Here is a 20958-nt window from a genome sequence, read left to right as displayed (position 1 = left end):
CGCTGCCGGGGGCGCCGCGGTGTGTGTTTCTGGGTTCCCCACTGAACCTAATGGTTTTAGCAAAGACGTTCAACACTAATATGCAAAGAAAGCTGAGATTTCAAGGTGCATTAACTATTTCCAGGGACACACAATGTTTTCCTGCAGCCTCTGTTGGAACTTAAATTCAGTAGTAGTTGGATTCACTGAGGAAACAAACGTAATTTATCTTTCTGAACCACGTGACGTCTTTGAAGGGCGGAACATATTTGGGAAAACAGAACTGAAAGTTGGGAAGGTACATACAGTATGTCTGAAGAACAGATCGGCGCCATGGCCTCTGAGAGTGAGATGGACGGTTTAATTGAAGAGTTAACGTGCCCCATCTGTCTTGAGATATTTGTTGACCCGGTATCTCTACAATGTGGTCATCACTTCTGCAGACCCTGCATCACGCATAGCTTGGGGCAGCTCCCTGAACAGAATACTTGTCCCCAGTGTCGTCAAACCTTCTCTGGAGTGAACACCAGGTCTGCTCGGAGGCTCGGCATCATTGCGGAGCAGGTTAAGGTGTTGAATGCGAAGCTGGCGCATGAGAAGCAAGAACCTTGCTGTGCGGAACACGGGGAGAAGCTGAAGCAGTTCTGTTTAAAGGAACGAGAAGTTATTTGTGTGAACTGCTGGGACGTTCGGCATCAAGGTCACAAAGTCATCCCGATGAAGGTAGCAGTCGGGTTGTACAAGGTAATGGGTCACTGCCATTGGAATAACACCTGAGGGTAGTCAAAGCGAAGGATATTGGTGTCGGTTTATCATTGTTAAATGTACCAAGATACAAGAAAAGGAAAACGGAATATAGTACTACAGGTATCTTGAAAGTACCCACTTCCAGGCTCAATGACAGCTTCTATCTTGGAAGTGGGTACTTTCAAGCGTTATTACCTTCTAGCAGACAGGGGATAAGAGAGAATGATCGGGGTGTGGGATCATTGTTTCTGCTGGCTACTTTCCAGAGGCAGCAGAAAGTTGACAGTTAATGGAGCAGAATCTAGATTGAATTCTGTAATTTCTTGCAGTCTTGGGCAGAAATGTCAAATATCAAGAGAAGTTTATTCTTATTTAACTACATGTATTCATATAATGTATATAGAAATGAGCTGTTACTTCGAATCGGTGTAAACAAACGAAAACTTATGAAGGTAAGGATAAAGTCTACAGATGAATCACATAAAACTAACAAACTAAAGTACATTAATATTAAATGTTGTAAGGCACGGAGCAGATCAACTAGTGCAACTTCGAATATGATCCGGCCGGGATTTCAGTAGCCTAATGGCTTGGGAGAAGAAACTGTCCCCTATCCTGACCAATCTTGTTTTTAAGCATCATAGTCTCCTGCCTGATGGTAGAATGTCAAAGAAGATGCTGGATGGACAAGTGGATCCTGAAAGTACTATCTCCCTCCACTGCTACACTCCTTCTGTGTCTGTGCACTTCTCTAGATCTGGCCTGCATATCTTTGTTTCCATTGGTCTTTCAGTTGCCTTATCTTTAAGCCCTTGTATTTGCATCCCTCAGCCTCTCTACATCTTTGTTATCATTTATGATCATTGTCATTGGTTTGGTATTGGATTTTATGGGAATGTAGCCCTGTGAATTGCATTGGAATGATTTGCCTGCTCTAATGATGACATATGTTGGCTGTGTGGACATTACCTGTATATTGCTATGTGCATGAGTAAACCTTGAGCCTTGGTGTATAACCATGCATATGTTAGCATATACTGCCATATCTAAGTAGTTTACACAGTTGACAACTGCTGAGACTAGATTTCCAGTTTTGCTGAACTCTCAATTCCATCAAACAACTAAAATACTTAATGTTTCAGAAAGCATTCAAGGAAGTTTTGCCTTTGTTTGAAGGAGAACTGCAAATGGTTACTGAAAACAAAATGAAACAAGAAGGGAAAGTGAGAGAAGTGAAGGTAAGACTGGATTACACTGATACAAAATTTTGATTATTTATTGCAATAAGACTGATATTAATTTGCTACGCAAACACGAGAAATTCTGCAGATGCTGGAAACTCAAGCAACACACATCAAGGTTGCTGGTGAACGCAGCAGGCCAGGCAGCATCTCTAGGAAGAGGTACAGTTGACGTTTCGGGCCGAGACCCTTTGTCAGGACTAACTGAAAGAAGAGCTAGTAAGAGATTTGAAAGTGGGAGGGGGAGGGGAGATCCAAAATGATAGGAGAAGACAGGAGGGGGAGGGATGGAGCCAAGAGCTGGACAGTTGATTGGCAAAAGGGATATGAGAGGATCATGGGACAAGAGGCCCATGGAGAAAGAAAAGGGGGAGGGGGGAAAACCATGAGGATGGGCAAGGGGTATAGTGAGAGGGACGGAGGGAGGAAAAGGAGAGAGAGAGAGAAAGAATGTGTGTATATAAATAAATAACGGATGGGGTATGAGGGGGAGGTGGGGCATTAGCGGAAGTTTGAGAAGTAAGTGTTTATGCCATCAGGTTGGAAGCTACCCAAACGGAATATAAGGTGTTGTTCCTCCAACCTGAGTGTGGCTTCACTTTTACAGTATTGGAGACCCAACGCAGACTGGGAGATCGTTTCACTGAACACCTATGCTCTGTCCGCCGCCAGGAAAAGCAGGATCTCCCAGTGGACACACATTTTAATTCCACATCCCATTCCCATTCTGATATGTCTATCCATGGCCTCCTCTACTGTAAAGATGAAGCTGCACTCAGGTTGGAGGAACACCACCTTATATTCCGCCTGGGTAGCCTCCAACCTGATGGCACGAACATTGACTTCTCAAACTTTCGATAAAGCCCCACCTCCCCTTCGTACCCATCCATTATTTATTTATATACACACATTCCTTCTCTCTCTCTTTTTTCTCCCTCTGTCCCTCTCATTATTCCCCTTGCACATCCTCTGGGTTTCCCCCCCTCCCCCTTTTCTTTCTCCCTGGGTATCTTGTCCCATGATCCTCTCATATCCCTTTTGCCAATCACCTGTCCAGCTCTTGGCTCCATCCCTCCCCCTCCTGTCTTCTCCTATCATTTTGGATCTCCCCTCCCCCTCCCACTTTCAAATCTCTTACTAGCTCTTCTTTCAGTTAGTCCTGACAAAGGGTCTCGGCCTGAAACGTCGACTGGACCTCTTCCTAGAGATGCTGCCTGTCCTGCTGCGTTTACCAGCAACTTCGATGTGTACTGCTATTAATTTGCTACTCAGGTTTTCCTTGGAGGTGAATTCTTGCAGCTCAGCTACTTACCTACATTGAAAGCATCTATTTTAAAGAGTAAACAGTGGGTGGTACTTACTGTCTTTCCAGGATTTGTTTCTGTTGCATAAAGTTCTCTAAGTAGTTCACAGTCATTTAAGATGATACACCTTTAAAGTTTCATTATTTCGACAGAGGAATTGCAGAGACCAGTTCATCTATTGCAACACACATTCTGGCTCTTTCTCACCCTTTTCTTCCCCTCACCTGCCTATCATCTCCTCCTTCCCTTTCTCCCACAGTCCATGCTCATCTTCTATCAGATGTCCCTTCTTCATCCATTTGCCTTTTCTTCTCTAAGCTTCTCACTTCATTCCCTCTCCCTCATTGACCCACCTCCCCACCACCTAGTTTCTACTTCTTTCCCTCCTCCCACCTTCTTATACTGATTTCTTCACCCTTCCTTTCCAGTCCTGATGAAGGGTCTCAGCTTGAAACATTGACAGTTTATTTCTCACCATAGATATTGCCTGATTTGCTGAGTTCCTCCACCATTTTGTGTCTGTCGCCCTGGATTTCCAGCATCTCTTGTGTTCATGATTTGTGCATTGCAAGTTCACTTGATCCCAAAGTAATAAGGACCAGATAGTTTGATTTTTCTGTGCATAGCTGGTCAATGAATTAATGTTGACCAGGGTGCCAAGGACAACTTGTTTGCTTTTCTTCACTAACAACAGTTGATATTTGTCATTCAGTTGAGGATCTGTGTGAGATCTCAGTGAAGCCTGTGACCTAAAACTTAGTCTTAAGTTAGTGCTGGTTTTAATTCTAGAATTAAACAAAACAAAAACAAGCCTTTTACTCCACTGTATTTTTTGCAAAACTTTGAAAGTGCTAGCTTGTGGAGTCATTAAAAATAGCAAAGAGAAAAGCTGCACAGGAGCAGGTCTTTCAGTGTTCTTGTTCTGATTTTGTTCTTGTAAACATTTGTGTAATTTATGGTTAATTTTGTTTTTACTCGTAAATGCGTCAAAAATGATGCTATATGCCGTAATGCTGCTGTAGGTAAGGTTTCTATTGCACATGTGCATTTACATTGGTATGCAAAAGTTTGGGCACCCCGGTCAAAATTTCTGTTACTGTGAATAGTTAAGTGAGTAAAAGATGAACTGATTTCCCAAAGGCATAAAGTTTAAGATGACAGATTTCTTTAATATTTTAAGCAGGAAAACTTTTTTATTTCTGTCTTTTACAGTTTCAAATTAACAAAAAAGGAAAAGGGCCCAAAGCAAAAGTTTGGGCACTCTGCATGGCAGTATTGAGTAACACCCCTTTTGACAAGTATTACAGCTTTTAAATGCTTTTTGTAGCCAGCTAAGAGTCTTTCAAATCTTGTTTGGGGGATTTTCGCCCATTCTTCCTTGCAAAAGGCTTCTAGTTCTCTGAGATTCTTGGGCCGTCTTGCATGCACTGCTCTTTTGAGGTCTATCCACGGATTCTCGATGATGTTTAGGTTGGGGGACTGTGAGGGTCATGGCAAAGCCTTCAGCTTGCGCCTCTTGAGGTAATCCATTGTGGATTTTGAGGTGTGTTTAGGTTCATTATCTTGTTGTAGAAGCCATCCTCTTTTCATTTTCGGCTTTTTTTTTTTTACAAACGATGTGATGTTTGCTTCCAGAATTTGCTGGTATTTAATTGAATTCATTCTTCCCTCTACCAGTAAATGTTCCCCGTGCCATTGGCTGCAACACAAGCCCAAAGCATGATTGTTCCACCCCATTGCTTAACAGTTGGAGAGGTCCTCTTTTCATGAAATTCTGCACCCTTTTTTCTCCAAACATGCCTTTACCCATTGTGGCCAAAAAGATCTATCTTAACTTCATCAGTCCACAGGACTTGTTTCCAAAATGCATCAGGCTTGTTTAGATGTTCCTTTGAACCTTTTGAATAGAATTTTATAGATAATAGAGAAGGGCTGAATGGCTACTCCTATTTTATATGTTCTTGTGTTCTATAATCATAGACTGTGGTGATAATCCTTAGACTCTTGTGGTGCCAGATGTGTAGACGTGGATTAGGGCAATTGTGGATGTGCAATTGGCTCTGGGTCTGTCCCTGACTGTCCAACAATTCTGATGACACGTTAGTACCAGATACTAGGAGAGAAAACCTGCCCACTATGAATGTGCAGATCATGAAGTATCAATTTATACTAATCCCATTTACTGACACTTGGCTTACAGCCTTCTGTGGTTTGATAGTTCAAGGATTTATCTCGATACTACTTTTAATGTTGTGAAGCTATCAGTGGCTCCCTGGGCACCATGTTTGGGTAACTTTCTCAGACATGTGATTAAAATTTTAGTTAGGGATATGGCTATCCAACTGTTTCCACCTCTGTCAGACTCACCCAGGAGGTCTGAGCTGTTCCTTTGTCCTGGTGAGATCAGAATCAGGTTTATTATCACTGGGATGTGAAATTTGTTAATTTAACAGCAGCAGTTCAATGTAGTACATAATCTAACAGAGAGAAAAAAAATAAAATGAAACAATAGTAAATCAGTAAATAAATCAATTACATATTGAATAGATTTAAAAAAAAATACATGCAAAAACAGAAATACTGTATATTTTTAAAAAAGTGAGGTAATGTCCGAAGCTTCAATGGCCATTTAAGAATCAGATGGCAGAGGGGAAGAAGCTGTTCCTGAATCACTGAGTGTGTGCCTTCAGGCTTATGTACCTGAGGAGGGAGCAGAAGATGGCGGCGCAACGCAGCATGTGCGGCCGTTCCCAATTGATATCGATATGTGTTAACTAGGGGGCCGTGCACAACCCTGATTTGATGGAGAGAGCCGTGAGAAGCGCGGAGGAACACCTGGAGAAACTTCTGAAATGCCCTCTTCGCTGCCGCTGCTACTGTGCCATTGAGAATCTCTGGAGGGGAAGACCCTAAATCAGTGGCTTTGCCTATTGCCAGGGCCGGGGTCGAAGTGCTCGGCAGAGATGGTGCTCGGTGCTTGGAGTTTTCGGATGGACTTGGGTCGGATGCTTCCAGGATGCTGCATCGGCAAGTCTGCTGTGCTGGAGGTTTACCGTCTGCGTGAGATGATGGGACTTTCGAGAGACGTTGAGACTTTTACCGTGCCCATGGTCTGTTTTTATCAAATTACAGTATTGCTTTGCACTGTTGTAACTATATGTTTAATTATATGGTTTTTGTCAGTTTTTAAAGTCAGTTTGTCATGTGTTTCTGTGATATCATTCTGGAAAATCATTGCATCATTTCTTAATGCATGCATTACTAAGTGACTGTAAAAGAGGACTGCGTGTCCTCATAATCTAAATCTAAATCTAATCTAAATCCTACCTGATGGTAACAGTGGGGAAAGGGCATGCCCTGGGTGCTGGACGTACTTAATAATGGACACTGCCTTTCTGAAACAACGTTCCCTAAGGATGTCCTGGGTACTTTGTAGGCTAGTACCCAAGATGGAGCTGACTAGATTTACACCCTTCTGCAACTTCTTTTGGTCCTGTGTAATAGCTCCTGCATACCAGACAGTGATGCAGCCTGTCTGAATGTTCTCCACGGTACAGCTATAGAAGTTTATGAGTGTATTTGTTGACATGTCAAATCTCTTCAAACTCCTAATAAAGTATAGCCACTGTCTTGCCTTCTTTATAACTACATCGAGGTGTTGGGACCAGGTTAGATCCTCAGAGATCTTGACACCCAGAAACTTGAAGCTGCCCACTCTCTCCACTTCTGATTGCACTATGAGGATTGGTATGTGTTCCATCGTCTTAACCGTCCTGAAGTCCACAATCAGCTCTTTGTTCTTAATGACGTTGAGTGCCAGGTTGTTCCTGCGACACCATTCCATTAGTTGGCATATCTCGCTCCTGTACGTCCTTTCATCACCACCTGAGATTCTACCAACAGTCGTTGTATCATCAGCAAATTTATTGATGATATTTGAGCTATACCTAGCCACACAATCGTGTGTATAGAGAATAGAGCAGTGGGTTAAGCACACACCCCTGAGGTGCGCCAGTGTTGATCGTCAGCTAGGAGGATATGTTATCACCAATCCGCACAGACTGTAGTCTTCTGGTTAGGAAGTCAAGGATCCAGTTGCAGAGGAGGTACAGAGGCCCAGGTTCTGCAACTTTTCAATCAGGGTTTTGGGAATGATGGTATTAAATGCTGAGCTATAGTCAATGAACAGCTTCCTGATATAGGTGTTTGTGTTGTCCAGGTGCTCTAAAGCCATGTGGAGAGCCATGGAGATTGCGGCTGCCGTGGCCCTATTGCGGCGATAGGCAAATTGCAATGGGTCCAGGTCCTTGCTGAGGCAGGAGTTCAGTCTAGTCATAATCAACCTCTCAAAGCATTTCATCACTGTCGATGTGAGTGCTACCAGGTTATAGTCATTAAGGCAGCCCACATTAGTCTCCTTAGGCACTGGTATAATTTTTGCCTTTTTGAAGCAAGTGGGAACATCTGCCCGTATCATTGAGAGGTTGTAAATGTCCTTCAATAGTCCTGTTAGTTCAATGGCACAGGTTTTCAGAGCCTTACCAGGTACTCCAAGCTTATGAAAGGTGTATTTAAACGCTAACATAGTTTTAAAGAACTTCAGCTTTCCATCGTTTCTGCTGATACCTAGGAGTGGGGATTCAAGAACCCTTGAGATTATCTATATTGTTGTAGTCAGCAAGTGAAGTGTCACATCAGTTTGTCCAAACTGGTGAATTGCACTTGAGCAGATAAGAGCAATTAATCCTTCAGGTGCTTTTTAAAGTACTGGATTACTGAGCTTCTGGTCACTGTAGCAGATAATAGTGGTGAAAAGAGATTCTCTTTATTGAAATAATGCATCAACTTCCATCACCTTTGCAGCCAGTGAATTGCAGACCATATCAGTTGCACTAACTGCAGAGGCTCTGTTCCTGTAAGAGAAGTGAAGTGGTTGGACACAGGGTATATTCTATTTCCAAAAAAAAAACAAAAATGCTTTTAATTTTCAGGTTAATCCTTCATGCCAAGGCACCCGACAAATCACACCTGTTCTGTGAAATGGTGCATAATTTAAGCACCCTAAGGAAAGTTGTAGATTTACAGTGCCTCTGAGAAGTATTTACCCCCTTTAGCAAGTTTTCATGTTTTATTACTTTACAACATTGAATCACAGTGGACTTAATTTTCCTTTTTTGACAGTAATCAATAGATAAAGACCTTTCCCTGTCAAAGTCAAAATAGATCTCTCAAAAGTGATCTAAATTAATTACCAATACAAGTCAGAAATTAATTGATTGCAGAAGTATTTACCCCTTTTAGGATGACAAACCAAATCTCCGCTGGTGCAGCCAATTGGTTTTAGAAGTCACATAATTAGTTAAATTGAGATCACTAGTGTACATTCAAGGTGTTTAAATTAGTTGCGGTAAAAATACACCTATATCTGGAAGGTCCAATTGCTGGTGAGTCAATATCCTGGCAAAAGGTACACCTTGAAGAAAAAGGAACACTCCAAGCAACCAGGAAAAGGTTGTTGAAAAGCAAAAGTCAGGAGATGGATACAGGAAAATTTCCAAGTCACTGAATATGCCTTGGAGTACAGTTAAATCAATCATCAACAAATGGAAAGAATACAGCACAGGTGTAAATCTCTCTAGAGCAGGCAGGTCCTGAGTGACCATGTGAGAAGGGGACTAGTGTGGGAGGCGACCAAGAGACCTATAACAACTCTGGAGTAGTTACAAGCTTCAGTGGCTAAGATGGGAGAGACTGCGCATATAACAACTGGTGCCTGGGTGCTTCACCAGTTGCAGCTCTATGGAAGCCACTGTTGAAAAGAAAATCTCACATGAAATCCCATTGGAAGTTTCAGAAAGCATGTGGGAGACTATGAAGTCAACTAGAAGAAAGTTCTATGGTCTGATGAAACTAAAATTGAGGTTTTATGTTTAGTGTAAGCCAAACACGGCACATTATCAAAAATGCATCACTCCTACTGTGAAGATGCTGGTGGCTGCTTCATGATGTGGGGATGTTTTACTGCAGCAGGCCCTGGAAAGGTTGAGAAGGGAGAGGGTAAAATGAGTGCATCAGAATTCAGGGAGGAAAACCTGATGCAGTCTACAAGAGAACTACAGGTTGGGAGAAGATTTGTCTTCCAGCAAGACAACGACTCCCAAGCTTAAAGCCAAAGCTACACAGGAATGGCTTAAAACAAGGAAGTTAATGTCTTGGAGTGGCCAAGTCAGACCCTGGACCTAAATGCAATTAAGAATTTGTGGCTGGACTTGAAAAGGACTGTCCACTCATGATCTCCACATAATCTGACAGAGCTTGAGCAGTTTTGTAATGAAGTATGGGGAAAATTGCAGTGGCCAGATGTGCAAAGCTGATGGAGACCTATCCACACAGTCTCAAGGCTGTAATTGTTGTAGAAGGTGCATCTACTAAATACAGACTTGAAGGGGGTGAGTAGTTATGTAGCTAATGATTTTGTGTTTAATAATTGTAATAAGTTAGACCAATTTGGACAAACTTGTTTACACTTTGACAAGAAAGAGTCTTTTCTATTAATCAGTGTCAAAAATGCCAAATTAAATCCAATGTGGTTCAATGTTGTTAAACAATAAAACATGAAAACTCCAAGGTGGAGGGAGGGGTGAGTACTTTTTATAGGCACTGTAAATGATGAATCTAATACGACTGTCACCATGGTATCTGTCAACTAAACAAAGGGCAGAAGACTATAAAATATAGTAGAAGAATTAAGTCTTTCAGCCCATCGCATCTGCTCCACCATTCAATCGTGGGCTGATTTTTTTTTTTTCAACCTCATTGGCCTGCCTTCTTCACATAAAATTCATCCACCTGACTGCTCAGGAACATATCAATCAGTGCCTTAAATACATCCATTGACTTGGCCTGCACAACCCTCAGTGGCAACAAATTCCACAGATTCTCCACTCTTGTGATGAAGAAATTCCTGCACGTCTAATCTCTAAAGGAGTATCTGTTTGGCCTGAGGCTGCACCCTTAGATCATAAGCTCTGGTACTAATGGAAATGTTCTCTCCACATGAAACCATTAAAACAGGGACTCTACAAGTGACAAGTTGATCATGGGGAGGTGGTAATATCTGACAACCATTCTGTATGTCTTCTGATCTTGGACTGTCAAAGAAGTGATAGCTAAAAGCATTCACATTGGTGAAAATGTTTTACCTTATCTCTGGATGTGCACAAGACTGCCTTGCTTTGTATAAACAGAAAGAAAGGGTATGTGAAGCACACTGGGAAAGTGAACGAGCCTCATCCTCCCTATTTTCTAGCTGAATAAAAATGTTTCTGTTTGATAGACTGTATTAATGATTATCTTGTTCCAGAACAGTAGAATAAATATTCATCAAGAGCATTTCCTTTCAACAATCCTGCAGGTGCAAGTGGATCAGCTGTCGGAAAGAATTGAACGAGAATTTTCGAAGATGCACTACTTCCTGGAAGAGCAAGAAAAGGCTATGAGATGTCAGCTGAGAGAAAACGAGAATAGGACACTGAAAAGACTGGACACCATAGTGGCAGAAATTAACAATGATGTATCAACTCTTGAGGAAAGAATTCTGGAGATAAAATCAAGACTAGAGATGAATCAAACAGTCAAGATACTCAAGGTAGCCATAATATTTTTAAAAATGTGGCCTGGATTTGGGATTTGCATCAATTTCGTTGCTAATGCTGTTTTCTCTTTTTCTTCTTCTTAGGATGCAGAAAACCTCCTGACAACGTATGTCCCATTTCATTATGTGGAGCATGCTATATTGTTTTAATTTTATTGCTTACCTGGACTATCCCTGTTCCCAGATGTGATGTCCAGTGCCAGGAGGTGGAAGAGTTCGATATTAGGTTAACCAGTAAAATCCTTGATGGGCTTTTGCTGCCCTTTCTCAGAGTGTGGGAGGATATGAGGAGAATAATCGAGGCAGGTAAGATTGGAACTGTTTGTCTGTGTCTGTGCCTGTTTGTATGTGTGTTTGCTTGCCTATGTGCAGTTTTTCCCCTATATTCAGAGGCTATGTGGGAGAGTTGGTTCTAAGGAATTGATTACAATACAGGTGATGAGATGATCAGGTACTGATTTAACAGCTACTCAATATAGAAAACCTGCCAGTGCCCCAAATAGTATTTCTAAAATCTCTTCCTGTCCACTTGTAGTCAGGCTGAGATTTACCACTGCTTCCCAAATTATTTCAGAAGTATTAAATGGAATGTATTCTTGAGTATGAGAAAGATCTTTGGCATGTTGTCGTCAAAAAAAGTTAAATAGTTCTTCCTCCGTTCGACCCAATATTTATCACTCTGGCAACCAAACTGAAATAGATAACCTGATTAGCTGCACGTCCCAGGATTATGGAGCATGTTGTGAAAAGTGGATACATTTCTGTGTACAAAATGTGTTGCAGCATTCTTTCCTGAAGGTCAGGCTTGACAAATTGGTCATAAAGCAAGTCAGCCCCCATAGGCTGTGGACACTGTAGGAGCTGAGCCAGAGCAGCCATATTACTGCATGCAGACTGGGCCGTTTGAAGCTGTCAATATGAGGGATGGAAGGTTGAAAGCAATATTATTGGGTCAACTATACAGTATAGGCGGAGAGGGTACTTGATAGTGTTTGTGGAGAAGACATGATATAGGAAAGTACCATGAATGATTAGTGGAAGAAATCAGGGATTATGAACTCGAGTATAATAATGAGTGAGGACGTAGTTGAAGATTGTAGAGCTATAGTTAGAGAGATGAGCCGAAAGTGATTGATCAAGGATTTAGGATGAATGAGGAGATTGGTGGTGTTGTGGGGGAGGGGAGGTGGTCAGTACTGGTGGGGTACCTGATAGTTTAGGTAAGTTTCTTCCTCTGAGAATGTGGTAACTAGAATTCTCACAATAGTCCAAATGTGGATGAACCAAACTTTTATAACGTTGTGCCATTACCTTTATTCCATGTCCCAGTAATGAAGGCCAGTAATCTCTATGCACTCTTCACCAGCCTTTCTACCCTTTCTTCCATCTTTTATGATTTATGGACATGTACAAAAGTCCCTCTGATCTTGAGAACCCTGTCCTGGAAAAGGAATGAAATGTGTTAAATTGAGTTACAATCACAGTATTATTATTTTCCTAACCATTATGGTTTTCTTTTGCTGCAGTAACATTGCTTCACTCAACTTCACTTGCCCCACCACTGATATATTCCCGTAACCTTTGAACTGCCTTTGAGGACACTTCATCTCATTCTCAATATTTATTGTTTGTTTATGTATTATTATTTATTTTTTAAAATTTGGGAAATTTGTTGCGATTTGCACACTGTTGGAGCACCCAGTTGGTGCAGTCTTTCAATAATTTTTTATGGTTATTATTCTATTATAGATTTATTGATTATGCCCACAAGAAAATGAATCTGTGTTGTATATGGTGACATATACATATTACTTTGATAATAAATTTACTTTGAACTTTTATTTACTGAGGAGGAAATTCTTTAGCCAGAGGGTAGTGAATCTGAGGAATTCATTGTCATGGTTGGATATGGAGGCCAGGTCATTGGGTATATTTAAAGAGGAAGTTGATAGGTTCTTGATTAGTAAAGGTATCAAAGGTTATTAGGAGAATGTGGGAGGAAGTGGTTGAAGGGGACAGCAAAGCAGCCAAGATAGTATAGAGGAGCAGACTCAATGGTTCCAAAGGCATAATTCTGCTTCTATTCTTATGGTCTTATTTATATATTAAAGTAACAATCTTCATTGTTATATCAGCTGATGTTTCAAGGTACATTACAGTCAGAAGTAGGCATTGCTCAATTTGTTGGTGGATTAATTGCGATACAGTATGGAGAAGGCCATTCTGACGCTTTGAACTGCACCACCCAGTAATCCCTGATTTAACGCTAGTCTAAACACTGGACAATTTACAATGACCAATTAAACTACCAGGCAGTATGTCTTTCGACAGTGGGAGAAGTCCCATGTGGAGAGGTCATGGGGAAGACAGTAGGCAGGCAGTAGACTTCTGACTACCAATTAATTGAATTGCAGCTGACTCCAGGTGGCTTTGCCATTTGGATTAAATTGAATTATTACACATTCAAATGTATTTGTCATTTAGTCCTCTGTGTAGTGTTTGCTTGAATATCCCTTGAGTATGGCAGAGTGAACTAGTTTGCTGAATTTTGCACTTTTCTTTTTATGATTATAGTGGCTATAATGTTATGATCATGCACATATGACTCCATACCCACTGATGAATGTGTAAGCTAAATTTCCACTGATGTTTCTTCAGGACCACATAGTCACTGAAAATACAAGCTGGAGAAGACATAAGCGTTCGCTGCTGATCAGTACAATGATGGCTGATTTCTGTGCGCTCGGCCCTTACCTCTTGATGCCTTGTGTAGAAATGTACTAACTTTCTTAAATATATTCAGTGACTTAGCATCCACCAGCTTTTGTGCAGTGGGGTCCACAGATTTATAAGCCTGTGAAAGTAGAGCTCTTTCTTCATCTCAGTTCCAAATGTCTTGCACCATATAATGATTCTGTTATTCTCTTATTCTAACCTGTGACCTGCACCCACCCCCTCCCCAAGCCTGGGGTAGTTTTTCTAACATCCTATCTGTGAAGCCATCGTTACAGTTTTCTGTTAAATATACACTTTTTCCAAACAGAATACTTGAGTTGTGATCTCACTAAGGCTTTATATAATGTAGCAATTCATGCTTGTTCCTGCATTCAACACAGCCTGTAAAGAAGGCCAATATATTGCAGCGCCTACACAATTGATTCCAATAACCACTAGTTCCCATTGTCCCAATTTCCCCACTCTATTACAAGTCGATAGAGTGCTTCAGAAAGTATACCCTGTGTTAGTATTCATTAGTCAAGAGACTGAGTTCAAGAGCTGCAACAGTTGCAGGTCTATAAGATCCTTATTAGACCATGCTTGTAATATTGTGTTCAGTTCTGGTCACCACATTTTAGGAAGGATGGGGGTTCCTTAGATAGAGTGCAGAGAAGTTTACCAGAATGCTGACTGAATCTAGAGCTTTGCCTCATGAAGATTGGTTGTGCATTCTAGGGCTTTTCTCTCTGTAGGGAAGGAGATGAAAGATGACTTGGTAGAGGGGTACAACATGGCATGGGGCATAGATAGAGTGGACAGCCAGAAGCTTTTACCAAGAACAGAAATAGCTAGTACACGGGCCCATGATTTTACAGTGATTGGAGGAAAGTATAGGTGGGGGGATGATGTCTCAGGTATTTTTTTTAAATATAGAAAGTATTGGGTGCATGGAATGCACTGCCAGGATGGTGGTAGAGACATTTACATTGGTGGCACTTAAGAAATGAATGATAGAAAAATGGAGGGATATGGAGGAGGAAAGGATTAGATTAAACTTAGAGTAGGTTAAAAGGTTGGCACAACATCATGGGCTGAAATGTTCTATATTCTGTCACTATTTGTCACCTTGTCCTGCATTGAGAGTTTTAGATATATGAATGGTAAGGTGTTTTGGTAATAGGGACTTGAGGGAGTGGGAAGGATGAGACCCCAGCCTTTTGGATTTTCTCACAAAAAAGGATATTCTCACATTTATCTATGTTATATAGCATCAACCATATACTTAACATATCAAAATTGCATTGAATGTGTTTTATCTCCTCCTTATAACTTGCATCCCCATTTCATGTCATTTATATTCTGTTCTTTCATCTACATAATTGATGTACTGTATATTGTGAACATCTGAGGCCACTGGCAGTGATACCTGCAGTACCCAACTGCTCAGTGGCTGTAACCTGAGAAAATCTCATTTATTTCCACTCTGTTTCCTTCCAAAATCTCAATCCCAGCCAATATGTCACTCAGTGTGCTTTAATTTTACACGCTAAATTCTGACTTGACACTTATCCAAATCAACGGGACCAACTGGTTCTCTGTAAATATTTCAGCAGTTTCTTCCTGACTATCTCCAGAAGTTAGGTCAACCCTAAATCCATCTTCATCAACATAAATCTTTAAATCCTCTTTTGTCTAAACCCACTGTTGCCACATTCTTCAATATGGGCTTTAGCATTCCTCACTACTGTTGTAAGGCTAAGTAATCTGTATTTTTCTCCATCTTTAAATAACGAGTTTACATTTGTCACCTTTAACACTGCAGAAACTGTTTCACTACCTGAAGTATTATACAACCTTCACTCATCCCGTGGTTCATACTTTAGCCGCAAAACCAGCCAATCTGTAAGAATCAATAAAAAAGTTTTATGGGCTCAGGGAAGAGGGCTTCTCACCTTGTACTGGAACAATGCTTTTACAGATATGAAGGCGAAATGTGCTGGGCAATAGGCACTGAGAAAGTGGTGTAGATTCAAAAGAGGGATACCTGTTGCAAAGCCAATACAATGGGAATCAACAATTGATGAGCTGCCTCAAATGTTCCGTACTGGATTTCGTCAAGGAGGAGCTGACAAAATAGCAATTATCTGTTACATTTCTTTTTTCAATCCCTTTCTGAAGGAGATTAATGCTTTCCTTTTTGTGTTTTATTTCCGTCCCTAGATCGGGAGACAGAAAATGAGCAGCTTTTTGTTTCCTAACGTCATCATAGTGTAAACGATGATGAAGAATTGGATGATTTTCCTGATCCCCAGCCAATTTTAATGGATTCTTGTGTGCTTTGAATTCATGATATTTCACATCAGGCAGATGCTACTTCTGGAGGTGGCTGTTGGAAACAAAACATTTTGGGTTGCAGAGGGTATCCTCACTATATCTTTACGTGGGTACTGGGTCAGAGGTTTGGTTAAAGAGTATGACTACAGGGCAGAAAAAATGAATTTAGTCCAATTTCCATTAAAAGGAAGCCTTGGAAACTAGGGATTTATCTAGACTATTAGAGTGGGAAGATGCTGATTGCATGTCTCACCTCTACACTTCCACCGATGTATTTCCAGGGAGGCATTTAAAAATTATGCTCACAAAACATTTGAACCACTGCTTGCTTGCTTGCACTTCAATGATTTATCTTTAGGGAGAGGTTTTGATTTGATCAGGATTTTAAAACAGCTAGAATCTCTTTCGTTACCTGCTTTATAATCTATCGAATGTTCAGTTTCATTGACTTTATCAGTGCTGACTGTTGGGTGTGCGATATGTTGGGTGGGAGTATCCATTTGGTGCTAGTTACTGTTGTACTAATACTGATAAATTACTATTTCTTACTTAGCTGATATGTGACATGCCTATTTAAGGTGATAAATGTCACTGCATGGGTTCAACAGGCTTAACTGGTATTTTCCAATAAAATGGGGCAGCAAAATTTAAAAATAGTTTTATTCCTGTTTATGGAACATGCTTTATCATTAGTGAGACACTCCTGCAATTGGGCGATGCTATATGTCATTGTCGGACAGCATAGAAACAGGCCCTTTATTCTATACTAATCTGAGTTTTCAAACAGCAACTGCCAGAAAGGAAATTTATATTGCTTAGTAAAAATATACATTTGTGTTGTATAGAGTCAATATTGGTCAGACAACAGAAATGCACCACTTCTCTTTAAACTTGAGTTATTTGAATTTTTATCATGTACAGCACACAAAATAATACTAACCCAATAATATTAACAGATAAAGTATTCCGTAGATGTACTAATTTGACATATTTGGGAAATGGGCCTTTAAAAGGAGAGAGGAAAAAGACAGAGCTATAGTGACATAAGTTTCAATTGCACAGTGTGCTGTTATTTGCACAGTTTGTTGTCCTCTTTGCTTTATCTGATCGTTCATTGATCTTTTTATAGTCATTATTCTACAGATTTGTGAGTATGCCCACAGGAAGAAGAATTTCAGGATTGTATATGGGTCATACAGCAGATGTACTCTAATAATTAAATTTTCTCAGAACTTTGAACTTTGAATTGCAAAGGGAATAGAGAAAATTTTCTGTGCTTGCACATGAGATTCCAAGATGGTATGTTGCTTCCCTTGGAATCAAGGATGTCTCAGTGATGTTGGGATATTCTAAAGTGGAAGAACATATGCAGAAAACTAGATCAGGTCCTACAATCTGAATTTAAAGAATTCAGAGCAAAATTTCTTCAACAGTAGTAACCTCAGGATTATTTCCTCAGCAATATGCTTGTAAGTACATGGATATACTGGATGGATGCAGAGTGTTGAAGCTAGGAATTTAGATCCCTGTGACATTGGGACCAGTTTTGGGAAGGTGGGACCTGTTCTCCGGACATCTACTCAGGTAGGGTGGGAACCTCTTGTGCTGCCATTCGTGAATGCTGTTCAGGATGATTTAGATTAGGATGATAGAAGAATGGGGAAACTGAGTGGGGAGGCTCAGGTGGCATAAACGAGTATAGAAACAAAAGTCATGAAACAAAACTGCAAAAATAGAAGGCAAGGAACAAATAGGACTATAGTGCAAAAATTGCAAAGACGACTTAGAATATCAGAAAGACAAATTGCAAACATTGTATTAGTCACACACATAGATGAAAGTAGTTGCCATTACAGAAATACTGATATAACAGGATGGAAACTAGTCATCTAGGGGTATTCAATAACCAGACAGTACATGTAAAAAATGGAATTAAATAGCCCTAGTGAGGAAGGAGAATCCAGATATGGTATGGATTGAACAATGGGAAAAGGGCAGAAAATCCACATGGATCGTACAATGGTGATTAAACAGAGTTGAGAAGGAACATATGTAGTTATTAAACAGGAAATTGTAGTCACACAATAAGATACAGTAGGATATTTACAGATCTTGTTTCAAAACGGTGGGGTGCTGGTGGCAGTTCCAAATGCAAGACACAGACACTGAAGTACTAGGAACAGGACTTGACTCGAGAGCTGGGACAAGAACACAGACTTGGGCTAGGACATTGGCTAAGCAACAGGACCAGAACTAGGAATTGGGAACTAGGAGCCTGATCTTGGACTCCCAGCTAGAGACTGGACAAGGACCCAGAACCTAGGTCTTGACCTAGGCTCGGACTCTGGAACGAGGGCAGGACATGACGTGGCTACAGGACTGGGCGTGGCTTGGGTTCCTGAAGGCGAGGATGTGACGAGGCTTGGGTTCCTCGATGTGATGTGACAGGGCTTCTGTTTGGATTACGAGCTAGAGACTGGACAAGGACCCAGAACCTGGTCTTGACCCGGGTTCGGACTCCAGAACTAGGCGAAGACATGACGTGGTCTTGGAAGAGAGGAACCTTGGAATACAAAGCCGGAAATCTTGACTTGGTCTTGGGGAGGACTGGAACACAGAGCCTTGGTCTACAGCACGGGAACACGGAGCTTTGGACTTGAGAGACAGGAGCATGGAACATAGAGCTGGGACCCCTCCTTGGGAACAGGACATAGGGCCGGGACTCATACACAGAATGCTGAACACAATGAGACAGTTCCCAACATTAGTTTGCGGCAAACGGCCAGACCTACCTTGCAAAGGTGTGGATAGACAGAGATCACAACACGAGGTAGCGGCAAACAGCCAGACCTACTTAGCGAAGGCGTGGACACAGAGACAGTTCCTAACACTAGGTAGCAGCAAACGGCCGGACGTACCTAGCGAAGGTGTAGACACAGAGATAGTTCCAACTCAACGATAGACAGTTCCTAATCTTGACATAGCAGGGCTCAGGCCTCAGTCTGGTGGCTGAACTCGACAAGGTTGCAGGCAAGGCTCCAGACACAGGTTGCAGGCAAGACTTCAGACACAGGTTGCAGGCAAGACTTCAGATGGAAGGGAACAGTCCAGCCTCAGGGTAACGGCAAAGACGGCCTGGCTTACCCACCTGAGGCCAGGACAGGAAAGGACAGATCCAACCGCAGGGTAACAGCTAAGACGGCTTGACTTACTCCACGGAGGCGAGGACAGGATACTGACGAGACGAACCAGCTACCATACTCAAACCCAGGGCCACTTATATTCCCAGCCCCAAGACAAGCATCAGGTGCCTATGATTAAGCCCAACTGAAACAAGGGACAGCCAGAAGACCTGGAGTCCGGAGTCCTCGGACCAGACAGTGAACTGGAACGCGGACTTCATGGACCGACCATGCTATCTTGTCAACAGTCATTATGTGAAGACTTTAATATTCATAGAGATTGGGGAAACAAATTGACAACAATACTGCAGGGAATGAATCCAGTGAGTAATTTTGAATAGTTTTTAGTTGAAACAATATGCTAAAAAATCGAAGATAGAACATGCCATCCAAAACTTAATGTTGCATTGTGACAAATAATTAATGAATATAACTTTAACAGAGTTCTGTATTAACATAGATGATTAAAGAGTTAACTTTCTGCAGATTGCTGAAGGAAGCATTGAAGGCGAAGAGTAAGAAGTTGTTGGATAGATTGGGAAATATTAAATGTGGGCAACTGCTGGCACTTGGATTGCAGTTGTTCATTCCACTCTGGTTCAAAAATGGGAAAGGTATCTCAACTGTGGCTTACAGAAAAAAATTGGGGCAGTATTTGATGCAAAGGGGTTAAGAAATATAACATATCCCAAAATAAAAGAAAGAATTAGGAAGCATTTAGAATTTGGCTGAGAACAAAATTAAGGAGAGGAAATAGTTGATGGAAGAAATTAAAGATTTACTTGAAAAGCTTCTATATGTTAGTGAAGAGTAATGGATCACCGAAGGCAAAGTAGGTCCCTTAAAGTCAGAACTGTGGATATTTAAAAAGAAATGTTAAACAAATTAAATAATCTTTTTCATCTGCCTTTACAATGGGAACTATATCTAACCGGCAAACACATTGGAGAACAAAATACATTGAAAGGAACTAAATGAAATTAACATTAGTTGGGAAATGGTATTACGAAATTTATTGGGATTGCAAAATCCCCTGGCCTGATATTTATATGCTGGAGTATTTAAAAAGTGGATTTCAAAATAATAGCTACATTGTGAAGCAATTTTCAAGATTCTGTAGACTCTAGCTCGTTTACAGTATATACCCCAGTGCCTACAAAAAATGGAGTGAAAAGTAACAGAATACTTTTGAAAGGCCTAGTAGTTGTGGTATTTTAAAACTTTCTGAGTTTCTTCGATATAACCCCACATAGAATATCTGTGCAGAGTTGAAATACGTGAGATTAGCTGTAGGTTACCATGTGACCAGAAGCAACAGAGATATAGGAGCAGAATTGAGGCCATAAGACCATAAGGTATCAGAGTAGAAGTAGGCCACCTCTGGAGACCGGGGGTTGGCTACTGCATCGTTCCTGTCCAACCCCCTGTCTGAATCGCCTCTCTGCATCACCTTGTTTCGCCTGTAGCCTTGCCTCACCTGTAGCCTTGTTTCGCCTGTAGCCTTGCCTTGCCTCGCCTGCAGCCTTCGCCTGCACCGCTGTCAAGTTCAACCACCAGAGCAGGATAAGAAACTGCTGTTTTTTGGACCTATCTCTCTGTGTCCACACCTTCGCTAGGTAGGTCCGGCCGTTTGCCACTACCTAGTGTTGGCAACCGTCTGTGTCCACGCCTTCACTAGGTAAGTCTGGCCCTTTGCCGCTACCTAGTGTTAAGAACTGTCTCATTTTGTTCAGCATTCTGTGTATGAGTCTCGGCCCTTCATCCTGTTCCCAAGGAGGGTTCCCGGCTGTGTGTTCTGT

At 41.3% G+C, this 20958-nt stretch overlaps 1 protein-coding gene across 2 annotated transcripts; it reads left to right on the top strand.

The window, feature by feature from the left end:
• Positions 1-13: 13 nt before the first annotated feature.
• On the top strand, positions 14-20614 carry LOC140198074 (E3 ubiquitin-protein ligase TRIM39-like). 2 transcript variants are annotated; one of them, XM_072258946.1, is made up of 6 exons: positions 14-723; positions 1869-1964; positions 10686-10919; positions 11010-11032; positions 11110-11227; positions 15864-20614. In XM_072258946.1, the coding sequence occupies exons 1-6, from the start codon at positions 289-291 to the stop codon at positions 15915-15917; spliced, it is 960 nt and encodes a 319-aa protein (XP_072115047.1). In that variant the 5' UTR covers positions 14-288; the 3' UTR covers positions 15918-20614. The 2 variants fall into 2 exon arrangements, with proteins under 2 accessions (XP_072115047.1, XP_072115049.1); XM_072258948.1 differs by having other exon boundaries at positions 11110-11231; positions 15864-20613.
• The last annotated feature ends 344 nt before the right edge of the window (positions 20615-20958 follow it).

Source organism: Mobula birostris, chromosome 5, assembly GCF_030028105.1.
Source record: "Mobula birostris isolate sMobBir1 chromosome 5, sMobBir1.hap1, whole genome shotgun sequence".
NCBI lineage: Eukaryota > Metazoa > Chordata > Chondrichthyes > Myliobatiformes > Myliobatidae > Mobula > Mobula birostris.
This window is presented reverse-complemented; position numbering and strand designations above follow the sequence as displayed.